Source organism: Chelonia mydas, chromosome 16 (genome assembly GCF_015237465.2).
Source record: "Chelonia mydas isolate rCheMyd1 chromosome 16, rCheMyd1.pri.v2, whole genome shotgun sequence".
NCBI classification, from domain to species: domain Eukaryota; kingdom Metazoa; phylum Chordata; order Testudines; family Cheloniidae; genus Chelonia; species Chelonia mydas.
Window position 1 is genome coordinate 22,205,245 of NC_057857.1, and position 21,261 is coordinate 22,226,505.

The 21,261-nt window shown below is 40.2% G+C and overlaps 1 protein-coding gene across 15 annotated transcripts in view; it reads right to left on the reverse strand.

Annotated features, from left to right (window-relative positions):
* Positions 1-21,261, reverse strand: part of DENND1A (DENN domain containing 1A) — a 372,477-nt gene that overhangs the window by 188,998 nt on the left and 162,218 nt on the right. For all 15 annotated transcript variants that reach the window (XM_043530795.1, XM_043530794.1, XM_037879472.2 and 12 more), the window contains exons 6-8: positions 12,953-13,022; positions 11,660-11,740; positions 7,945-7,998 (exon numbers count right to left, since the gene is read on the reverse strand). In XM_043530795.1, the coding sequence (XP_043386730.1) occupies positions 7,945-7,998; positions 11,660-11,740; positions 12,953-13,022 (205 nt within the window). The remainder of the gene's footprint in view (positions 1-7,944; positions 7,999-11,659; positions 11,741-12,952; positions 13,023-21,261) is intronic.

A 21,261-nucleotide genomic window follows, 5' to 3' on the forward strand; every position in this document is an offset into this window, starting at 1 on the left:
ACCTTTGTATAGCAAAGCAGGCACACTAGCGTCCATCTCAGGCTGAGGTGGTTGAGAAGAAACTGAGGGCCATTCGCCTGCACAGCTCCATAGATCCTCAGTATGGGGCACGAGGATGTGTAGGGTGCATTTCTGGGCACTACCACCAAAATTTTTCAATCAAAGGCACATAGGGCACAAGTGCCCCTGAAGTGGAGCACCCATAAGGACACTACTCAAAGAATAATAGACCAGCTAGGGGCAGGGCTACTGATACTGGCAGCCAAGGCAAGATCCAGGCAGATACAGAGCTGAATCCCTGTGAATGCTTCCTGCAGGAACACCAGCACAGCTCTTCTCAATGCTGCTGCTCAGGTTAAAGAGCGACCATGCAACATAATTGTAACTTATGCAGCTCTGAGAAAGAAACAAGCTACATCATGCAGCTATTTACCCAACTCCCTCTCCTCCCCATCCTAGAGGACCATGCTCCCTTGCAGCAGGCATTCCCTTCTGGGCAGCTCTGCCAGTGTTCCCTCCACACACTGCAGTGGGGAGAAGCACATGCTACTGTTTTACTTGAGTAGTGAAATGGCTCATGAATGACAGTGAGTAAAATATTAGTCACCCTTACTTACACCTTACTCTGCAAGCCATCCCAACTGAAATTAATGGTGTACTAACTCATGGACTAAGGTGCTTCTCAGTCTGAGCAAGGCTGGAAGAAACAGGCTCTTAATTTGCAGAGAAGGTTTAAACTCAATGCAAACTGCATTTAAAAGAAGTTTTAGAATAGGAAGCTTCATCTGATTCAGGGCACATCAGAAAAGACCAAATTAATGGATTTGACTCAAAATAAATTGCTTGTGGATGTACTATAGGTTGCTGAAAGGTAAGTATGCATATTTATACAAACAGCACATGTGATAAAGCAAAATTAAGACAAATCATTTGTTCAAGTGGGATCTTAATCATCATAGAATAAAGCAGAACACAAAAAGCAGAAATCAAATAGGATGTAGAAGCTTAAAGAAGCTCAGAAAGCCCATTAGCACTTTTGACAGATCCAAAGATAACTCTAAAACCACCAATACTTGGCCTAAGGAGTCTGCCAAGAAGCTTCATACTGTGCAAAAATATGTTCCACAGCTTGCCATCCAAATACAAAGGAAGAGCTAGAGACAAAAATTATGCCTGATTTTTGGAGGATTTTTGTGGTGATTTTTAAAAATAAAATATTCAAAAATAAACTCGCTTTTGTTAGTAAGGAACAAAAAGGTATAAAGACATCATTCAGGTCTCATTAGACCCCTTGTTATGGAAAACCTATGGCCACATACAGGTATATTTTTAAAAAACAACACACTTTGCCAAAACCCCATTAAACTGTCATGTACTTTTTCTGTATTTCTCGGCCCATCTGTGCTGATTAGCAAGATATTTGTGTCTAAACAGAAGCTGTCTCCTTTAAAGTTCTGCTTTCCCCACACACCCATCTCTCTGTGATGCCAAAACACAGTGCGTGACGACACAGGTTTTTCCAAGTGGTATGAATCAAGATGTTACAAATATTAGGGGGCCCATTCTTCCCTCAAGGAGCATGCAACTTCCACTGATGTTAGCAGAGTCGGGCACAGCAAAAGGAGTGTAGAATCCCTGAATTCTGCCTGAACTGAATCAACTACACAGAAAGTGAAAGCTTAAAAGATTAACAAAAATCTATCAGCAGAGGCAAATAAAGGAAGAGAACTTGACAATTTAATGGGGAAAAGCTGTTAAGGTTTTGTAAAGTTTGCCTAAGCATGACAATGGCTTTTTGAGACATTTATATATCTACATATGGAGAGTTTTATATGGTTTTATTTTTCCTCTCTAAAGATCTGCAAATTTCTGAAAGTGGAGAGAGCACCTATAGAACACGCAGGATCCATGGCACGATACTGAGGCTGGGCAATGCATGTGCAGTGATTTGCACATTTATTTATAAAAAAAAGATGTCATCTTTAAAGAGAAAATTGAGATAAGTTCAAAATAGGCGGCTACACCTCCTCAGTTGCTAAGCTGAAAATGAGTAGGAACCAAGCTGCTTGAAAACAGAGAAGTCCCAATGTACTCAGTACAGTTATTATGTATTTGATTTCTCACCATCTAAAACTCTCCTTGGACATTAAAGCTGAGATTTCTCAAAGAATTTAAGGGAATCAGGTACCCAAATCCCATTAAAAATCAATGAGATTTGGAAGCCTAACAACTCCTTCATGCTACTTTCACAGTCCCACCCTAAATTCATTCAACAATTACTCTTTTTTTATTGTTAATAGGTATGTGCACTTTTTGTTGATTTTATTCAGGCCAAAAGATCTCACTCCTGCTTCCTCCTCCTTCACCATCATCCCAAAGAGAACTTCTCAATAGGATTACAATTGAGTGTACCCCCTTCTGTGAAATGGAACAACAACTGGGGTCACAAATGTAATAGTAAGTGCACCATAACTTCTATGTATGCTAAACTGCCATTAAAAATGTATATGCATCACTGAAAAACAAATTCTTTCAAACTATCATAGCTAGTCACTCATCTCTAGGTCTAAACTTCATTTAGTAGTCTTTTGTAAATTTCCCTTTTGGAATAGGCCAGATTTATTTAGAAGCACATTTTCTTCCAAATGTCACACATTTAAAAGTTGTTCTTCAAAGATCTATCAGTTGCTTAACATATTAAGTAATCCATAATATATTTTATAATGCCAGGATGTAGCTTTTGGAGGGCAGGAAAGAAGAAAGAGGTGAGTATTCTGTTACAAATGGTCTAACTATAGGAATATAAAATTACTAGTTTGAAAAAAGTTATGGAACTCAAGAACTTAAATCAGATACATATATTTTAATAAGTGAGATATCATGCAGTTTGAGGTTGTGATGTAAAATGCAAAGAATATATATCACAGTACATCAGAAAGAAACTTCCATCATCTCTGAAACAGCTAAATTACCTGACAAATCTGAAATACAATGGATACCGTGTGTCTAACACTACTTGGTAATATATTTCTTGCAATGAACCCAATTTGTTTATTTCTGAAAGTCACAATGCATTCATAAATCTTTCATATATCCTAAGAAATCTTTTGAAACAGTGAAATCTCAGGTGTTATATGTAACTGTCCACACTAAATGCTTTTGTGGATCATTAACCATTCTGGTCTGACACAAAGCCAGATAATTACGACAAGTTTGTTAATGTTCCAAATGGAGTTCTATGTGATTTTCCATTAATCATTACACACAACTTCAAAATCTAGCACTACTAAAGATTTGTTAATAGAGGCTTAAAAATGTAATTACTGCCATGATATGTGGCATTATTAAAAATGCAGGTCAACTGTTTAAAATCTATAAAGATTTATGTTCATTTAATGCCTTTATATTATTATCTATATAAACCACAATCCTACATGAAAGTTACCTTGACAGACAGATAAAACCCGAGTGTGCAATTACACAATGATATTCATTAGCAAAGAAAAGCACTGCTTTTATTAAGTAGAAACCTGAGAAGTAGCTGAGAATCGTCTTTAACAACAAACCTTAGACTAAGGGTTTCATTTTCAAAATTTGTTTTCATTCTTTTCTTACACTGAGACCTAGATTGATGAATTTGCACAAAAATTTATTGGACTAAGTTTATCACATCAGTTGTTGTTTCCATTTTATTCCCATGCCAGCAAGTTAAAGAAGTATGGGTTGGATGAATGGACTATAAGATGGATAGAAAGCTGGCTAGATCGTCCAGCTCAAAGGGTAGTGATCAATGGCTCCATGTCTAGTTGGCAGCTGGTATCAAGCAGAGTGCCCTAGGGGTCAGTCCTGGGGCTGGTTTTGTTCAATATCTTCATTAATGATCTGGAGGATGGCGTGGACTGCACCCTCAGCAAGTTTGCAGATGACACTAAACTGGGAGGAGTGGTAGATACGCTGGAGGGTAGGGATAGGATACACAGGGACCTAGACAAATTGGAGGATTGGGCCAAAAGAAATCTGATGAGGTTCAACAAGGACAAGTGCAGAGTCCTGCACTTAGGACGGAAGAATCCCATGCACCGCTACAGACAAGGGACCGAATGGCTAGGCAGCAGTTCTGCAGAAAAGGACCTAGGGGTTACAGTGGATGAGAAGCTGGATATGAGTCAACAGTGTGCCCTTGTTGCCAAGAAGGCTGATGGCATTTTGGGCTGTATAAGTAGGGGCACTGCCAACAGATTGAGGAACGTGATCGTTCCCCTCTGTTCAACATTGGTGAGGCCTCATCTGGAGTACTGTGTCCAGTTTTGGGTCCCACACTACAAGAAGGATGTGAAAACGTTGGAAAGCGTCCAGCAGAGGGCAACAAAAATGATTTGGGGACTGGAACACAGACTTATCAGGAGAGTCTGAGGGAACTGGGATTGTTTAGACTGTGGAAGAGAAGAATGAGGGGGGATTTGATAGGTGCTTTCAACTACCTGAAAGGGGGTTCCAAAGAGGATGGATCTAGACTGTTCTCAGTGGTAGCAGATGACAGAATGAGGAGTAATGGTCTCAAGTTGCAGTGGGGGAAGTTTAGGTTGGATATTAGGAAAAACTTTTTCACTAGGAGGGTGGTGAAGCACTGGCATGCGTTACCTAGGGAGGTGGTGGAATCTCCTTCCTTTGAGGTTTTTAAGATCAGGCTTGACAAAGCCCTGGCTGGGATGATTTAGTTGGGGATTGGTCCTGCTTTGAGCAGGGGGTTGGACTAGATGACCTCCTGAGGTCCCTTCCAACCCTGATATTCTACGATCACATCAGTTGTTGTTTCCATTTTATTCCCATATGTCTCCTCTGCATTCTCTATCAGAACGCTGAGGATCCCTCCATTAAAGCCCCCATCATCCACATTGATACCCACATTGCTGGGATCACATTATTCCCTTTGAAGCCTATCAACACCAACCAATGATCCAAGGGAAATGCTTTTTAGCAACACAAGGCAATCCCCTCTCCTTCAGACTGAACATTAAGCTTTCAAAGTGTTTCCAAGTCCTTCTGGTCCAAAGCCTTTTCTTTTATAAAAGCCTTGATTCACAAGCATTCATCCTGTCTCCTGTACAGATATTTTGGGAAGTTGGCTCATGCCTTAGAACTCAAGCCAACGTCACTTGCAGACGTAACAGACTGAAGGTAAATAAAACTATACATTCTGAAATCAGTATTGTGATGTATATCCTGTATCCTATTTTAATCTCTGCTGGTGATTCATTATTTGATCACTCCCAACTCAATCTCTTTGTGACTCAACATACCCATCTGTAAAATGGGAATAATACTTCCCAACCTCCTTGGTGGCCTCACTGTAAAATCTTTAAGATCATTAGATGAAAGAAGAAATTAGCATTAAAACATTATCACCACCACCACTTGGGAAAAGATACCATACTCATTCAAACCAGACTGACTGCTGATTTAGCTTCAGGATGTAAGTCCTGTATTACTTCTAATGTATCAAAGTTCTAGGAAAACCAATGCCATAAAAAATAAATAAAGCATGTGTATTAAATTTAATGGTAATGTAAAGATCTACAGAAAAGCGGGTAACTATGTATATTTGCAATGGGAAAAACAAAGGACAAACATCTGCTGCACAAACTCACCAAGCAACACACTAATAAATAATTAGAAGGTCTGGCTGGATTCTTTATTTTTATAACACAAATGGATTTCTTTTTTTTTTTGGTGCAGCATCTGACCTCAGAAGGTTTTGTCCTTTATTTAGCAGCAAGACTTTGAGATGTCAGGCAGGCAGATTTGGAAAAGGCCCACAACAAGGAGGTCTAAAGAGTGGTCAAGGCCAGCAAATGTCAGCTAGGTCCTCTCTGTGTTTCACACTTGCAGACCTCTCCCCTGATGACACATCTGAGGTATGGTGAAATCTGTACAAGACACTGTACAGACACTGGGCTGAAGTGTATCTCTGAAGAAACCACTCAAAAAAACCCAGAAACCGAGTAAAGTTCTGCTCATCCTTCATTAGTAAGCTATGTGGTATGCAACGGACCTTTACTGGTCCCTTTGTGATCATTTAAGACAGTCCCACGGTCTTCTCAAAAGGTCCCTACCATGCTCCTCCATCCCAATTTGTCTACACGGCCATCATCCTTAATAATCTGCATCCGGGTAATGCACCAAACTCTTGATTTGTTGCCTGCCACTGTGTAGGTATGGCAGAGAGGAAGCATGCTGTCTTCACAAAAGAGAAAGTTAGCCTTAAAACCTCCTACCAGTGTATCCACCAAGCTGCAGAGAAGTCCAGAAAACTGGAATTTATTGCCCCAGCGCTTAGCCAGAATTCAGACACCAAATTGTGAAGACACTAAGAACACACCAGTGGGGCAGGATAGAAAATGTGGGAGAAAATACCAAAGGTGATATCTTGAAAAGGCCAAGGAGGTTTTATACAAAACAACTGCACTTCACCCCTTCTGAAGCCCTAGCAATTTTGGCATTTTAAATATTATGGTCTTCAACTAGAGATATTTAAACTCATCATTAACATTCTGGACTCAAAACAATAAATAGCGTTATAAAAAACTTCAGAAAACATTAAGAACAGCTTCAATATAGCGTATTTTTCAATCTTTCTGATAAGCTTAATTTTAAAACAGAAACTATGTCTCACAAAAATGCACAGTCAGTCAGTTACTGAAGTTATACTTTTGTTCTGCTTACCGAGTCTGAAGCATCATTGATGGCAGCAGCAGAACTATGGAAACCGGGTATATTAACTGTAGTTGGGAAACCAGCAGAGGGAGCACAAAACTTTAATTTGGGGGCAAGTGGGTTGGAAGTGACAAAACCCAGGGCTATTTTATTATTGGCTCATGGTGAAATTGTAAATTTTCTTAAAAAATGAAACATCTTTAGGATTTATAAAACAGGAATGTACACAATTTTAACGTATCTCAAAAACTAAAGTTTTTGACAACATACCTTTCTAGTTTGCCTGTTTAGGTAAAAGTGAAATAGATAAAACTTCTCATCTGCCTCACTCATGCATACATATGCACAGCTGCAAACACTCATACCTCCTCTATCCCAAAATGGTCTGCCATGGCGTCACTTTGAAAAATACTTCACAGATCTGTACTTGATAACAATTCAGTTTTAAATAGATTATTATAGTATCTGACATTGGCAAAAGGCACTTAGAAGGCTGAGCTTCCTTAATTGACAGACATTAGCAAAAATAGTCAGTTTTTTAGTCAGCCAGTTTTGGGTGGGCTGAAACTGTAAGTGTTTCTCTTAAATAATAACTTTTTATCAAAGATATTTTCATTCACTCAAACTAAGTTTGCCTTGCAAACCAATCAGAAAGCAGCAAGCTTTATCAATAGTGGTAAGAAACAGCCACTAAGACACCTATTGCAGAATAAGCCATTTTCCTGATGAGCTATTTTATTTTTAAATATCCTTATTTTTGGGAACACTAATTATTAATGTCTGCATCTCTGAAAATAAACATCTTGATTTCGCATTTATATCAAGAGACCATTATTCTGTCACAACTTCCCATTCACTTGGTATTTTTTCTTAATTAAATAGACAATTTAATCTCATCATCTGACACTGCAAATCATTTGCTCTAGAGAGAATACTGGAGAGAAGTTTTATGGGGTTAATTTACAGTAATTATGGAAAAAGCTAATTTATTGTGTCACTGGTTAATCCTGCAGAAGCAATTTAGCAGCAGACATCCTGTAACACAATTTGGTACAGCAATATTTAATGTTTGAGAAGATAAACAGTGGAAGAGTTTCAATATCTAGTACGAGTTCACAAAATATCGTGTAACAGGAACTACTACCTCTAAGTGAGGATAGTTTTTTTGTCTTGTTGTTCTTGAAATTAAAAGGAAAAACTGTAAAACGTATAATCCTCTATGCTACTCACATTTTCAGGGATGCTAGGAAGCTCTGTGATGTCAGGCACATTAAAGTAAGAATGCTGGAAAGGAAAACACAAAATTATTTTTGCATAGTTAAAAGAAATACAAAATATTGCTTGGAATCAGTAATGTGTTGAGCCCATAACTGCAAAAGGAAACTAATATATAACAACATTTTATATCAATTACCAATTAGATCATTTTGCCATTGATTTCAAAATTTAGATTTTTTTCTCAAGGTTAAAAAAACACTATATCGAATGTTGAGTTACAAAGTATCAAATATCTTTAAAAGGATAAATTACATGTAATTCTTGTACTTCAGATGTATTAATACACATAGCCTCACACTATTTATGACCTATGTCAGAAGAACTCCAAAGCTTTCTGTAATTCAGACCATCTTTCCTCAGCCCACTACAAGATCCATGTCTGAGTACAGAACATACAACAGCCAGCTCCTTTTTGGCCTAAGGTAGTACAATATTAATATGTTTCACTGTTTAGGCAATAAAAGAGATGGAGCTGTATCTAAAAAGGGCTCCTACTTTCAGAGAATGAAACTGACTGGTAATTCACCCTTTGTGTTAAACTAGGGAACTCTCATAATTACCCTCCCCAATCGCTGTAGGAAATACAAAGAGTTCTGATGCAATAACAATGGTTGCTCTTGATCTCCTTGACATATCTCCTTTTATATATTATAGGATTCTCCAGTGGTACCTTAAGAGTGTTCCTGATGACTGCTTGAGAATGATTGAAGCTCTGCAAAATTATATCACCTGGCAGAATAAATGAGAGTTCCTCTAGGGAAATATATACTGTGAAATTAAAAAAGCACCACCATTTAAGAAAGCAAACAACTTTTGGGAATAGGATTTTTTTCTAACTTAAGGTATATAATTTATTAACTATTCTCCTGCTTATTGTCTCTTGAATCCCATGGCTAATAGAAACACAGAGCAGCCCTGTGCAATGCACATTTGCATTGCTATGTGGTTTGGAAAGTTCACAGTAGATGGTGTCAAAAATCTGCACCAAATAATGCTCCAACCTGCCAAGTACCCCCTTTAGATGCCCTGATCTACCACACCAGACAGACAAACTACCAAGTTTGCATATGGCAAATTTTGTCCATAGCAGATGCTGTTGCTTCAAGTCCAGCTGGTCATGGTTAAGACATGCATAATGAGCAGATAAACATCCATTCATTGGTTATATCAAAAACTAGCCCAAAAATAAATACAGAGCTAGAGAGGTGCAGTGCTAAAAAGATTACTATATGGGAGAAGAACCCATTATAAACATATAATGTGATTCCCACATTTGTAAACATACAATACAGAAAAGCCCTGACTGTAAAGATGCAGCAAGTTTCAGTGACTGTATGTGACTGATACAATAACTGATTGTACAGACTACGAGCGATAAAATTAATTAACAGTGTTATCTAACTACAGAACTTGGCCACTGCAAAGAAACATCAATGCGACTTTTCAAATTTTTTTTTTAAAACACGTTCAATGATTAAATGATTGTGCAGCACAAAGAAACAAAGCTGAACAAATTATCTCTTTCAGGTGCAATAAATGGTTCCACTACGGGTCGGAGGATGGCAACAAATGGGAATCCATTCTCTATTACCAAAATGTTTTAAATCAACCCACAGAAGTAAGAGGAGGCTGGAATAAGTACAAAAAGTAAGGAGGAGGTTTGTATGTTAATTCAATTGCTAATGTTGCCATATACTGAAGGCCATGTGTGCAAAGTGAAGTACATATATAAGTCTTTGCAGGATCAAGGCCCATATATTTTTCATTCATGGCTTTCAAATACCAAAACTCGCAATTTGATATCCTGTTTTATGGTCAGTTTACTTAATCCATGGCATGTTAAAGAAGATAATGCTGTTTGAGTAATTTAACTGGAAAGCTATTTTGCGTACACCTTTTTATTTTTAGCTATTTGAATAACTGTCTAGTTTTTACGTTGGTTTCCTAGTTTCATGATGCGTCACACCACTGCAATTTGTGAATTGCTTAATGGAGAAATTTACTTGCTTTACATTCCAGGAAACTATTTTTGTTTTATTATTTGCTACTTTGATAATGCAAGACATTTTTGATGTTCTTATTTTGGGAAGTGAGGGTAGTTAGACACACTTCATATTTTTGTTTGTAAGTTAATATTTTGTATATTTTATATTATTTTGAATTTTATAATGTGTTATAACACTGGCACTTTATTTTGTGTTAAAGTTTTTTGGGGGCTGTTGTGCTCTTGTAATGTTTCCACAAGTCACACAATTCTATTGTATATAGTGATTTATCATACATTCCATACTTTATGAACAATTTTTCGGCTGAAATATCTAGTAGCTGAAACAGCTACTCTGACTACAGATAAAACCGGTATGCAATGCAGACTTTAGCTTCCCAATGTGTCACTATTTTAATTTGAATTGAAAAGGAACAGAGGAAATGGAATATGGAGACTACACAATTAATAGGAAAAAACTCCACAAGCTCTTACAGATCCATCAACTTGTAAACAGCTAAACTAAAATGCTTAAATAGCCCAAAACAAAAGTAGTCCCTAAGCTGTCCTTTGATATTCTTTCCTGCTCCAGTGCTCATGAAATGTTTGAGGCAAGGGGAGACCAACAGCATTCCTTGAAACCACTGGTATGAAACAACTGAAATATCCCAACAGATCATCCTGTCTCTGAGACAGCTTGTCCTCTAGGTCAGGCAGACATGCTGTTCATACAATAGCTTTCCCTGATAGGACTAGGTCATCTCCACTGCCAGCTGGTGACCTAGCTAGGCCAAACAACTGCTACCTGTCGACTGACATTACAGGGTGGAGTGATGAGAGTAAGCTGTTTGTAGCCAGCAGTTAGTTTTAAAAGGAGGGGGAAAAGGGAAATGAAAGAGGGAGACAGATAAGCAGAGCTGTAGCTGTACATCGGCAGCTCTAAATGTGAATTCTAAAAGCCAAAGCAGCACACAAAGCAACATGTTGTTGAGTATTTTTCACTGGCTCTTTCAGTTTTAGCTATTGCTGCCCAGAACACAAGGTTGATCCGCAAACATCAACTAGAAGAAAACAAAGAGAAATCTTTCCCTTAAAGCCCCACCAACCCAACCGTAAGTTCTTCCACTAGTTTTTCCACTAAGACTGTAGCAGAATATAACAACCTCAATGCAAGTGTGAGGAGGAATAACTATTGTTCAGGTGGGAAGGAAGGAAAAACCACCAAAATCACATGCACCAAAGCGTTAGTGCTCAGAGTGTTGCTCTGCCAGGCAGGGAACTCGGAGTTTGCTTCCCAGTCTTGTTCCTAATGCACACCAGCAGGGGCTGGGAGTGCTGCAGAGATAGGATCATGAACCCCAATAAGAGGAGTGTTGTGTTGCTCAGCAGTGACCCCTCAAGCTGATAAGGAGCAATGCTCACAAGTGTCCATACAGAATCCCACCTAGTCCTCTACAGATCAAAGGATGGGGACTCTTTTCAGGATTAACACTAGGGAAACAGAGAGGCTCTTCAGGGCTTTAACAGGAAAGGGGGCATGCACAGCTCCCTGTCCCTGAGGGAAAACAATATAATCTGCTACAAGACTCAAAAAGAAGAAAGCGCTGTTTTGATGTTTTTCTCTTACAATGTTACATAATGAAAATGTGTCTCCTTAGTTTGCTGCTATTTTCCCTCACTTACCACACTGAGATGAACAGGTGTTCCTGGGTCAGGGATGGGAAGTTTATGAAGTGTTTCTAGGAGTTCATTCCTCTGACTGTCCTGAAATAAAAAGGTACCTGCTTAATAAAGGAACACTAAACAATAAATTGTCATCTCATGCCAGTCACTGAGATGTAAGTATATGGGTGCTCTGAGGCTAGATCACTTGCAAATGTGAGGAACAGATGCCAAAAGGATTTATACGGCAGACTCAAAGGAAATGACACTATTTTCTATGCAAATATCCTGGCGATATAAAATGCTGCTTTTAGAAACAAAATACATCTTCCCACATGTAGGTTTCTACGTTTTGAAATCTTTCAAGAAATCAATGAGGGCACCATCCTATGCATTACTACGATTTCATCCCAGGGAGGGCCAGCTTCCATAGCAACTCTTTCATAACAGAAACTATTTGCTTTCAGCTGAAGACATCATTATAAAAAGGCAAGCGCTCCTTCTTCTTCTAATCTGTACAAGTGTGATAAAATGCAAAATACGACTATTACTGGAGAAATGGTAAGGGAATCAAGGCAGTAACATATGACAACCAGTCAGATTATAACAGTACTGCAGTAGCCTATCGTATCTGAAACATACATGATACGTACAATGTCTAAAGTTTTCTACAATATGCACAATCTCCATGCACCACCAACTTTTGTTTATAGTCCTAGAACTGATCCTTAATATTTTCAGTTCATATTTTGAATGAAATATCAAAGAGCATACTTGAATTCCACAACACCACCCCACTTTTAAGTGCAAAAGTCTATGTCTTCTATATTGGTAAGACAGATGGGATGAGCAACAGGAAAAAGGCCTTTTGCCTCAGCAGACCTCGTTTCAAATCTGTATCGGGTTACCACATAAATAGGTTTAGAGAAGACATCTGTCCAACACTCATGGAAGCACAGTCTGTCTGTCTTCCAGGAGGCCCAATACCAGAACTACAGGGATGCTATGGCCATTATTAAGATACATTAACAGAATTCTGGAGGAACTTTCATGGTACTTGCCTAACTAAACTGTACCTGGCTTTCTCCAATGACTCTTTCTTGGATACCAAAATTAACCTAAAACGTGTTGCATTTCTCAAAGCCCTTTTCATGAGAGTAGCTAAGTAGATCATAAAGCCCATTCTATAGGACTGTATGGTACAGATTGACAATTCAACTGGCTATTCTCTTATGAGCATACTGCCTATATGGTTAGTTTTCACCCTATCTAGTACATTTAATGTTTGCAAAATGAGAGAGCTCAGAAAAGTACCTGTCCTTTTGCTGTATAATCTGCCAAGATGTTGAGCAGCTTATAAAAGACTTCAAACCATGGGAGATAACTAAAACACAAAAAGGAAAAAGCACAACTGTAAGTTACTTGAAAATATCATCATGTAATTCTAGATTGGCAAGTTTTGCTATACACAGTAGATGCATCGTTAACAAAAGCCACACCATCTGAGCTGACACTTTGATAAATGGCTGGCAGGAAGGTGTGCTAGTACTCTCTCCTGCAGTGGGTGTGGCTAGGAGGGTGGGCCATTGCAGTGCAGCATGTATCGGCCACTGGTCCCCTTCCTTTGATTGCAGAGCTTCCAATAATCACTCCTGGAGCTTCTGGCCACAGCATGGCACCACCATGAAAAGCAGCAATGGGTGAAAGTAGGTCTAAGAATCGGAGAAATCAATGCTGGAAATTCATAACAAAGGCCACCATTTCCAAACTCATTTCACTGCACATGCAACAAATGGATGATCATACAGAAGTCATAACTGTCTATGCAGTCATTGGTAACATTCTGGAATTGTTTATAAGTGCACATATTGTTGGACACTTTTTTAATTATACAAAATTTTCCCATACTGCATACTTAATTACTGACCTTAAATGCAGCTGTTGGGGCCGTAAAAAGGGTAGGAAAAGGTGGCTGTTCTGTAATTGGATCCTGCCCCCCTCTTTTTTATTACAATAACATTATTTGCATATTCTTTAAAAAATTATTTCTTTTTAAAATGAATCACCAGAATGATGGATATACTCTCTTACCCAGCATCTATAAAATTCCACTTATTCAAGCTGTAGTTAGACCAAGAATACTTCTTACCCTGAATGCAAATTTGCCTCATTTATACCATATCAGTTCTTTACAATAATCAGTAACGAAGAGTCAACTTTCAAAGGCGCGAACATGCTGAAAATTATGTATCTGCTTTTTCACACTGTATGGCTATTTGGTACTGCTATGCCTTCTAGGGACATTTCCACTGCACATAAACAAGGACAGACAGCTAAGACACTATTCTGTGCTGTAGGAAGCTTTGCTTGGATTTTGTACCATTCTTGCATGGCAAGGATCTTTGATTATTTTTTAAATCTCTGCAAGGAATTTCCCCTAAGCTATAGTGAACAGACAAGCTAGGCGTACGAAGCATAAAGTGATTTCTCTGTTAATCACAGATGCCTTGTGAAGCAAATAAAGTATATTTTTGATATAGTTGGACAAAATTTACAGCCTTTACACAATATGACTACATCCTGCCAACTGTAAAGAAATCAGGGCCCCTATGGTTACTAACTGTACAGCTTGTAGTAATAAATGAAGTGAGAAGCAATATACGTGACAGATAAAGTGAACAGCACTCCATCATTAACATTTGTTTTGAAGCCAGCAAATGCTACTGTAAAATTTAAGTAGCTTATCAAAATATACTGATAAGCAACTTAGCTTTTCACATTATATGACAGTACTATCGCTTATGTTAATATGTTTCAAATGACTCTGGGAACCACATATTGACTATTGCACAGACAGAGAATTACCACTTTAAACAACGTTTAGTTTGGCATCACAATGTAAACATTCAAGAGGGATTAGACAGATAAGTTTCTCTCTTCCCATTTAGTTAAATAAACCTCAGGCGAGTTAAAAGCCATTATAATAGTAACAAGAAATCCTCTCAAAATAAGACTCCTGCACAGAGATTAACAAGAACCTGGTAAACAAACCCATACAAGCATCAAAAAATATTTTTCAAAAGAAGGGTTTAAGGCTGCTTTTTTTTTTTTAAAGCTAACAATATGAAAAAGAAAACCTACTTCAAGGAAGACATGCTGAATTAGACTTAATCAGGCAGGACTCCTTAGCTGAAAATGTCATTTACAAAATCAAAATTATAATATTTTAGAAGTTTTATTTTTGTTTTAAACTAGATTTCTGTCAACAGCTTATAAGTAGTAAATGAGAGAGATTCCAATTTCTAATTTTGACTGGGTTGCATCCTCACAGAATGCTCGATGAATATAATCTAACCAATCTCCTCAGAATGAGACATTTAATGGTTTAATAATTGTTTGCTACAAGGTAGCCCTTTAGAAATCATCTGGTATTCAAGTTTGAGTCCTTTTGGTACAGAGTTTGGGGCTGGCAGCATAGTTTCAATGCACCTTTTTGCACTGACTGATGCTTATCTAATGATGGCAGTGTTGAGGTTTTGAAACCAAACTCGGGTTGTATGCTTCTTCAAAGAGCCACTGTTTTCCCCTGTTGGGAGGCCAGAGTTCACAGCTGAACCTTATCTTGCTACAGAGCCAACAGAGTTTCCTGTATTGCTTCATTAAGCCAAACATGCCAACTCTATAGGTTTTATTCAGTTGCCTGCAAGGACATTGGATCCAAATTCCATTTTAACTCTGTCAGTCAGCAGCTAGTCAATAGTTTCTGTATACAAAAAAGTGCAGATAAATGTTTATATTTACACATTGCTAAAATGTCTGAACTGACGGTCATTCTGCACATAGTTCGGGGTGAGGGGAGGCGTACTGCCATTTCTATTACACTTGCTCACTCCCTATTTTTCCTTACTGCTCATTCATCTCTCTTATTGGACATGGTTATAATCCTGGCCTGTCACTTTCTACTCCTATTTTGTCCGGTCTCTCTCAAGTAATATTCACAGCTCAGTGTAACCAATTTAGTTCAGTATTTTATGGTTTTAAACAATGTTACAGTTTGAAAATTAGCATCTCCAATTTGGGTAGTGATGAAACGCATTCATGTTTCATACTACAAAGCTGGCAACAACACAAGAATGTCGGGCACCCATGGCTATTAGGGAGATATATAAGAATCTTGCAGGGCCGGGGTGGGGGGGTGAGTGGAAGAATGATACAAAAATATCTACAAATCAGAAACGTTGCTGTTTCAAACAGGAAATTTATTAGCAAACAGAATTACAGACAACATAGAATGACTTTGCCAAACCAACACATCTATAAAAGGTCTAGATGTTTAGACTACCGTTTTCTATAAGGTACAGTATTAAGCATACAAGAGAATGCCTTTGGGGATCTGTGCTCTGTTTGCTAAGCTGTCACGGACTGACTCCTTGCTTTCTTACCAAGCTTTATGTAGCCAATGGAGAATCCCCATGAGACTCTGCATTGCCCCTTTCATCTGGGTATAAATGCAGCAGGCTTCTAGCCTACAGCAGTTGTCTTAAGACACGGTCTTACTTCAGTGTACGAGGCAGACCTGCGGGGAAGGAAAGGATATTTCTACAGGCTTTTTCCACTCCCTGTATTTTGCTTTTAGAAAGGCAAAATTTGCCTGACTGGTGTTCAGATAACTGGGATGGGTGGGGGAATTGGGGGAGCACACACACTACTCCTTAAAAGGGTAAGGATTTGGGTAGGAATCAGAGATAACTTTATTACTGTCAGGTAGAGTCAAGTAGTAAGAGCAATGGTATAAGAAAAGAAACAAAATATGCACACAGCCAAGAGCATCTTCCTTAAACACAACCATATTATGGAGCTGCAGATATATTATATATAAGTAGGGCAGTGAGAGAAGATCTTGATATGTGACAGCAGCATATTTCTCTCACATGCTCAACTGCCCATTAGTCTCATATATTAACTGCAATTAAAATCATTACATAATTCAGCATTAGCTTTAGAAGTTAACGTCCCCTTAATATAAAAACATACATTTCCAGCTTCTCAGTTTTGGAAACAAGGTTATTTTTCTCTATAACTGTTTAATAACTGTGACTTGGAGAAGATTAGATGTCTTCTTTAATTTCAGATTATTATTCAGAGGGAGATTTCTCACCAAGAAAGTAATGATCCCCTTCTCTGTTATCTGTTACTGGACCCTCGCTAGAACGCGGGATTTGGGATCCATGTGTGGTACCACGTTAACGCGGGGATCGCGTTAAAATGAATTCCAATTAAAGTAATTAAATTTGGGATCCATGGCCGCGATCGCATTATATGCGAATTCGCACTATATAGATGCGTGTTCTAGTGACTGTCCGGTGTAACTGCCAATTTTTCACACATAATATTTGAAAAAATTGCAAATGTAGTGTATCTTAGGTTTTCCTAGGTCTCTCTCTCTCAGATGCTTGGCTGGCTGGTTCTTACTGTCACGCTCAGGGGTGATCACTATGATCACCGTATGTGGGGTCAGGAAGGAATTTTTCTCCAGGTCAGATTGGAAGTGATCTTTGGGGGTTTTCGCCTCACTCTGTAGCACGTGGGTGAGGGTCACTTGCCAGCTTTATCTGGGTATATCACACAATCATTTCCCTTGTGGGGACCTTGGGCACTGGTGCATCTCAGACCCTCCTATTCTCTGCCTGTGGTACATAATAGTCTAATCTCCTGTGGACTGTAAAGCTTTTATCTAATTTTGGTTGTTGGGTTTAGGATGCGGGTGCTGGGTGGTACTGGTGGTCTGTGATACACAAAAGGTCATACTAGATAATCTGGTGGTCCCTTCTGGCCTTAAACTCTATAAACTGAGCACTTCACAGCTTTAATGTGTTTATCCTTGTGGTAATCCTGTGACATAGGGAAGTGTTGTTATCCTACATTACAGATGATGAACTGGCACACAGAGAGGTTAAGACACATGCACAAGGTCACGAAGGAAGTCTGGCCGAGTACAGAACTGAACCCAAGCCTCCAGATTCCCATGTTAGTGCCCTAATTACTGGTTCATCCTCCTTCTTCCTGAACAGTTTAAAGGAAGACATAGGACACCTTTGGGATTTTCTTTCAATTGACAGATATATGTAGAGTGATTTTCACATAAAAGCCCATTTCTACAGTTTTTACATCTCTCTCCATAAAATACATTAGTCACTACACAAATTTGTAAACCTTTCAGATGCACTGTAAAGCTCAACAACTCTCCTTCTGGGAGACTGAAGAGGGGAGTAGAACTAAGGATATGGGCTGATAGTTGTTTACGTACAAGTTTAGTATTATTGTGAGCAGAAATCTAGTAAGAGTCAGAGGCAGTCCATTCCAATTGTATTTTTATATTGTGTATTTTAAAACACCCAGAGCAATGGATGGGTGCGTTGGAAAAAATCAAAAGAAATTAAATGATATGCATGTCTATACACACAGAAAAACAAAGTGACTTGTTCTCTATGGATGCACACAGACAGAGTGATGCGATGGATTGTAAAGCCAGGTCATAGAAACAATCTGATTATGCACCTTTGGATGCCTCTCCTGTACTCTGCCCAGTAAGCCATCTCCATCAGCACAACCTCTGCCTGCCTCCATTAGGGATTTTTCTCTCAGTACTGCCAACCTAACATTTAATATTCCATAACATTTTTACTTCTTCTTCCCAAATGGGGAATTTTGCTACTCCTTCTGTCCCCAAAAACACACTGGTGTGAGGTTCACGTGTGAAGTTCAACAGTGACAAGTTTAAGGTTCCAACATCTCATGACCCTTCAAGACTAAAAAAGGAAGCTTTATCTCAATTGGCATAAAAGATGTCCAGTTTTCCCATGGGGCGTATGAAACCTTCATCTAATTCTGGAAGCTCCCTGTGTCATTTTATGCACAAAAAAACTATGTGTGTTATATTCTGGATGCAGCAGAAAAGGAAAGAGATAGTCACAGAGGGAGCTGACAGAAACACAGCTGTGTGCTGTGATTTCTTTTTTGTTCTAGCTGCAAAACTGAAACTAACACGGGGTGGGCAAACTTTTTGGGCTGAGGGCCACCTCTGGGTGGGAAAATTGTATGCAGGGTCAGGACAGGGGGTTGGGGTGTGCAGGAACGGGCTCAAAACAAGGGATTGGGGCAGAGGAGGGGTGTGGGCTGTATGAGGGGGTTCAGAGAAAGGGGTTGGGGTGCAGGAGGGGTGCGGAGTGCAGGAGAGGGCTCAGGGCAGGGGTGCAGACTGCGGGAGGGAGCTCAGGGCAGGGGTTGGGGTGCGGGAGGGACTGCGGTGTGCAGGAATGGGCTCAGGGCAAGTGATTGGGGCAGAGGAGGGGTGCGGGGTGTATCGAGGGCTCAGGGAAGGGGGCTGGGGTGCAGCAGGGGTGCGGGATGCAACAGGTGGCTCAGGGCAAGGAGTTGGGGTGCAAGAGAGGTGCGAGGTGCAGGCAGGGAGTTGGGGGGTGGGGTGCAGAAGGGGTTCAGGCTCCGGGGTGGCAGCGGCGCACACCAGGGCCAGGGCAGGCTCCCTGCCTAGCTGCCCGCCCTGGCCCCACGCCACACTGCTCCGGGAAGCAGCTGGCACCACATCCCTGCGCGGCCCCTGGGGGAGGGGGGGACACAGGGCTCCGCACACTGGCCTTGCCACCCCTCCTGGTACCTCCCCCGAAGCTCCCATTGGCCGCAGTTCCCTGTTCCCGGCCAATGGGAGCTGGGGGGTGGGGGTGCTGGAGGCAAGGGCAACGCACAGAGCCTTATGGGCCCCCCCGGGGCCCCAGGGACTTGGTGCCAGCCGCTTCTGAGAGCGGTGCGGGACCTGCAGCACCACGTGGGGCAATCCTGCGGGCCGGATCCAAAGCCCTGAGGGGCCGGATCCAGCCCCGGGCCATAGTTTGCCCACCCCGAACTAACATGAAAGTGAGGCTTTGCACTGGGGAGGGGAGAGTATCCAAACATTTAAAGGAACAGGACATTACAGTCCTCTGCCCTTCTTTAAAAATCTTTCCAAACACATATACATCATGTACGTGACTAACAATAAACATTATATAACCTACAAGCTGCGGGTGGACTACTGCAGACTCTTAAATTACAATAGGTTATTCTGCCCTGGAATAGCAATTCACTAAGCAATTTATGAGCTCAGGAGCACAGCTGTTTTTCACTCTCTCGGGATAATATGGTAATGTTGGAGAGGCAGCATTCCAAACAGGAACTGTCAATGGGAAGGAACCAATTGGCTCTGGTACAGAATCAACTGGATCTGGTACCAAAGTTTCTCCCAACAAGCCACTGAAATTAATAGTTGTAATGGAAGGAGGTTCAGCTGGAGGAACAAAAATTCCTCCCGGTCAACCCCATACTCCAGGGCTTGTCAAGGCTGCAACAGGTGCATCTGTTTCCATAAAATACCGTTGGATAGTTTTATCATGAACTAAACAGGTCCTGTGCATTTCACTCCACAACCATAGTTGCAAGTCCACACTGAGGGCTTGTCTACACTTAAAACGTTGCAATGGTGCAGCTCCACTACTGCCACTGTACTACTTCAGTGAAAACACTACCTAAACTGAGGGGACGGCTTCTCCTGTCAGCATAGATAATCCATCTCCCCAAGAGGTGGTAGCTCGTTGACCTAGCACTTTCTACAGCTGGGGTTAGGTCAGTTTAACGACATCGTTCAAGGGGGTGAATTTTTCACACCCCAGACCGACATAGTTATACTGACCAAATTCCCCAGTATAGACCAGGCCTAAGTCTCCTACGTGAAAAGAACGATGACAAATCTCACATTGATCAATCTGCATAGCTTTGGATTTGGCTACACGTGAGGCAGTATCAGGACACAGCAAGTCCCAAAAGGTAAGTAAACATCTCTTCAAGAAAAGAGTTGTAGGTGGGTCCTGGGTAGTAGCATGTGGTGTGTTCCTGTAGATAAGCAAGAAATTGTCCAATTTCTGTTGATGTCTCCAAATAGACCTATTAGCTCTTATGGCATGTTTAAGTGTTTGTATGAAGTGTTTCACTAATCTGCTTATAGCAGGATGGTATGAAGCAGAGCATGTGCACTGAATTCCATTTGAAGTTAAGAACCTCTGACATTTTTCACAATGGAACTGAGGTCCACTGTCACTCTCTAACTGTAACCATAAACCAAATTGGCTAAACAAGGTACAATGATGTCCAATTGTCTTGGCAGCTATAGTAAAAGTCATTCTGAAAACTTCTGGCCATTTCAAATGGGTGTTGACTATGACCAAAACCATATAACCTTCTAAAGGTCCAGCAAAGTCCACATGAATACATGTCCAAGGAGACTCAGGCTACAACCAACAGGCAGGGATTGTGCTGAACCAGGATCATGCTGAATGTGCTGACACATAGTACAGAACTTTGCCTTCCTCTCAAAATCTTTGTCAATCCCTGGCCACCAGACATAACTCCGGTCTATGGCTTCATCTGTACAATACCAAAATGACCTGCATGAAGGGCTTCCAAAACCTGAGCTTGCCGTGATTTCGTAATGATCACGTACATTCCCCATAAGATGCAACCATGATTCACAGATCATCCATGCTGATGTGACATGAATTGTGTAAACTGGGGAT